Source organism: Etheostoma cragini, chromosome 16, assembly GCF_013103735.1.
Source record: "Etheostoma cragini isolate CJK2018 chromosome 16, CSU_Ecrag_1.0, whole genome shotgun sequence".
Lineage (NCBI taxonomy): Eukaryota > Metazoa > Chordata > Actinopteri > Perciformes > Percidae > Etheostoma > Etheostoma cragini.
The window spans coordinates 23,833,810-23,838,206 of NC_048422.1; the positions used below are offsets into that span (position 1 = coordinate 23,833,810).

At 34.1% G+C, this 4,397-nt stretch overlaps 1 protein-coding gene across 1 annotated transcript; it reads right to left on the bottom strand.

Annotated features, from left to right (window-relative positions):
- Positions 1-2,104: 2,104 nt before the first annotated feature.
- On the bottom strand, positions 2,105-4,149 carry LOC117959392 (ubiquitin). The gene is made up of 2 exons (XM_034896503.1): positions 3,886-4,149; positions 2,105-2,621 (listed from the first exon to the last, which is right to left on the bottom strand). Exon 2 carries the CDS (start codon positions 2,612-2,614, stop codon positions 2,381-2,383), a length of 234 nt encoding a protein of 77 aa, XP_034752394.1. The 5' UTR covers positions 2,615-2,621; positions 3,886-4,149; the 3' UTR covers positions 2,105-2,380.
- Between the last annotated feature and the right edge of the window lie 248 nt (positions 4,150-4,397).

Below are 4,397 nucleotides of genomic sequence, written 5' to 3' on the forward strand. Positions count from 1 at the left end.
CTCCTCGACAGCTGGAACGATCCGTCTGTTAATTAGTTGATTAATTAGTTGATTAATTAGTTGATCGACAGACAATGTATGTGAATTGGGGTTGAATATATTTTTTTAATATAAAAACATTTAAAATAAATTAATGTTGAGGTTTAGACTGTTGGACAAAACACTGAAGGTGACACTTTGCAGGTGGATCATTTATTTTTAAGTATATTTTACCTAATTTTCATTATTTTAAAAATTGTTATATTTTGAATTCTCAAGGTATTTTTGTATCTAATTTAGTGTTTTTAAATTTCTCATATTATATATTTTAAATTGCTATCTAACTTAGAATATTTTTTAATTACTTCTTTTTTTAAATGTTTTCTTTAATTATTTCTTAAAGTAGTTTTGATAGTCCTTTAATTATTTCTTTAAGTAGTTTTGATAGTCCTTTAATTATTTCTTAAAGTAGTTTTGATAGTCCTTTAATTATTTCTTAAAGTAGTTTTGATAGTCCTTTAATTATTTCTTAAAGTAGTTTTGATAGTCCTTTAATTATTTCTTTAAGTAGTGTTGATAGTCCTTTAATTATTTCTTAAAGTAGTTTTGATAGTCCTTTAATTATTTCTTAAAGTAGTGTTGATAGTCCTTTAATTATTTCTTAAAGTAGTTTTGATAGTCCTTTAATTATTTCTTAAAGTAGTTTTGATAGTCCTTTAATTATTTCTTTAAGTAGTTTTGATAGTCCTTTAATTATTTCTTAAAGTAGTGTTGATAGTCCTTTAATTATTTCTTAAAGTAGTTTTGATAGTCCTTTAATTATTTTAGTGTGTAGAAGCACAGCTGGAACGATGAGTCTGTTAATTAGTTGATAGACAGAAGATGTGAATTTTGATTCTTTCTTTTAATTTAAAAACATTTTTAAATAAATTGAGATTGCGACTGTTGGTTGGACCAAACAAACGGTGAAGAGGACACTTTATATTTAAATATATATCATGTTTCTATTTATTTTAAATCACTTTCTATACTCTTAATATTTTATATCATTTACAGTAAATTTGATATATTTTACATTCTCATTGTAAATTCTTATTTGCAGTATTTTCATTTTATTTAAAATTTCTGTTTTACAGTATTTTAATTTAAAATGTATTTGATCTGATTTAAAAAAAATATATTTTTATATTTAATCTGATTTAAAGTATTTAACTATTTTTTTCTAAAGTATTTTTAAATTCTTTCAGAATTTAGTTTTCCAAATGTTCTTAATTTAATTCAAAACATTTCTTAAATGACGGGACCACTCGGTGCAGTTGGAAGCTCCACTGAGCTCGGCTTTAGAGAAATCAACGCTGGGCTTTGTATAATCGTATAAAACTCTCGATGGACCCTCGTGTTGTCTTTTTATCAATGTCCAAATTGGTTTTTGTCCCTTTTTCAACACTTGATGCTCTTCAATGTTTGTCCCTTATGACATTTAACACCACAGTAACTTTATTTTGTCATTTTTTAAATCTATGGTCAATAAACCTCATTTATAGGAAATTGTATCTAATGTTTGAGTTAGAAAAGCAGAAATTAGGAATTATTGAGACTAAAATTAAAGGAATGGATGTTGATGATAATCACAGACTGGAATATGTCAACTTTTACTCAATACTATTTCAAAAACACTTCCATTTCTTTTACAATGCTATAAAATGGAATAAGACACCCCAAAATTAATGAAAGTAGAGATTTGCACTTGGCAAAATGGTGTGGAATAAATCATGTTATTTGGGACATTAAAAAGAACATTGATATAGGACAACATGAAGGAGACATTGGTCCTCTGGGGACACCTTGTGGACAAACACCCAAAACCTTTATGTGCACTCCACTTTGAATTTAGTCTCTAACTTACCAAGCGGGTCAAGTTGTTTCCTGTTGGGAATTTAAACAGTTTGAAATCCATAAAAAAAAAAAGGGTTAGCAAGTCAGCTAGAATGAATCTTGAAATTATAGAAATTGAGCTTATGATTTAAGAATCCATTTTATTAGTTATGATCAACATTTTAAACATCTCAATAGAGGCTCGGTCTTAACACACGGAACGTTTCTTCTACCATGCAGATGCGCATTTGTCTAATTTTATCATTTCAACACATTTGTGTATTTTCGGTTACAGATGAAAAATGGCTCAAATTAAAGTCTGGACCCCCCCCTCCCCCCCAAAAAACTGTCAGTTAAAGCAGTCAAACAGCAAAGTGGAATTATGAACTCAAAAGTCAGGAATGCTTAACCTTTATTCAAATTAAAAGATAAATGGCTGACTGCTGGAGCAGAACAGGTGATTTTTTTTTCTCCTCTACACTGGAATAAAGATGGTGGTTATACAGAGACCTCTTTAAGGTGGAGATCAGTTTCCTCCACGGAGACGCAGGACCAGGTGGAGGGTGGACTCCTTCTGGATGTTGTAGTCAGAGAGGGTGCGGCCGTCCTCCAGTTGCTTGCCAGCAAAGATCAGACGCTGCTGGTCTGGAGGAATCCCCTCCTTATCCTGGATCTTTGCCTTGACATTCTCAATGGTGTCACTGGGCTCCACCTCCAGGGTGATGGTCTTGCCGGTCAGGGTTTTCACAAAGATCTGCATTTTGACACTGTTCAGGAGAAAAAAAAATCTAATTTAAAAATATTGTAAAAACTCACTTTATTTGCATGTACAGTAATATCATAACCTGCCGTTAAAAAAGGGGATTTCTGGAGGAAGTAGCTTGTCAGCATCAGGCTATATTCAGTTTCTATCATTCAACTTAACCATTACAATAACTAGTAAGACAACTCTGGCTCAGTGTTGAGAGATTTTGACAATTTGAAGACTACACGAGGGTTACCATTATACAAGGTGTCGGAATGCTATGTTAAAATATGCAAATGGAGGCATTACGTAGCAAACCATATAAAGACACAAATGGACAAAGTGCAGTAGAACTAATTCTTCACACTAGTCTGAGTGCTCAGTGTAATTTTTTTACCCACAAGTCGGCATAAAAACCCAAGTGTTAAATGGGATTCGATCCAACCATAGAGACGCTCGCTAACGGCCGCCGGTTCGACTCCGAACTGCGGCCCTTTAATTCGAGTCAATCCCCTCTCCCCCACCTGGCTCTGCCCGGTTAAAGGCCCAAATAATGCCCGAGAAATTACTCTTTTTGGAGGCTTATAAGGCGTCATATAAGGCGCTTATAATTCATTTGTTAAAAATCTGTCGCACTGTACCGACTATTGTCTCAACATATATTCTGAAATAAAAAATTTACCCGAGTCATGTAGCTAGGCTGCTAACGTTAGCTAAACTCAGTTAGCCGGAAAAAAAATATATATATATATAAGTTTCTTTTCTTTTATATGTATAAAATTAATACAGGACCCCGTGTTAGACTTACTGGAACAAGCAGGTAAAGGCGGAAGCACAATAAAGGGTTCGTGGTCCAGCTAACCAGACGGTTCCTATTGAGAGTGACGAAGCTAATATGCTAATGTTGCTAAGGAACAGGGTGCCGCAATTTATGGTCGTTTTTGGTTTATTAGGTCCATATACAAAGGCTTGTAAACTCTTTAATGGCTTTAAATGGTCACGTTATATTATTTACTGGTGTAACGGACATATTTAAAAGCTTAATCGTTGTCGCGTTGTGTGAATTAGTGAAGTTTGCCTGAAACTAGCTAGGCCTGTTCGATGCTAGGCCGCGTTCATAGTGGACTAGGCCGCGGCTAACGCTAGCTTTGTTAGCTATCAAAACGGCGGATGAATCTTGTAATTTCGTTACAAACAGTGACATTTACGTCGATGAAACTACTCATATTGCGATATGTACGACAGAGGCTCGACTTAAACACAACGAACACTGTTAAATTACTTACAAACAAATGGTTTCTGCCGGTGAACGTCTGTGTCTTCCGGGTTCCGTCTGGCTATAACAAACAAAGAGCAGTGGCGCGGGCTTTATAGCCAACAGTCAGATATCCTTCCGCTTTGCCACCCGGTGGAACTATAAAACATGGTTGTCACAAATACGCCATAATTGTTTTCGGAGTCAGGTAAAAATAATATTGTCGTTGACACTCAATGGAATCTTCTTTTATGGAGGACACGAATAGTGTTTTACACTACAGTGAGCGTGAAAGATTTCACAACCCTTCACAACCCTTTCACAACCTGCGCGGATGTATTCTTGACATACGTATGCAGCTAGTCGGAAGGAGTGACGCAATGTAACTAAGTGCATTTAATTAAGTACAATTTTGAGGTACTCTACATGAATATTTCCATTGTATGTGCTTCTACCCCACTAAAGTTATTTGACAACCAGTTATTTTGCTGATTTATATTATTAATACAAAACTAATGAATCAATTTAAAAATATCTATGATT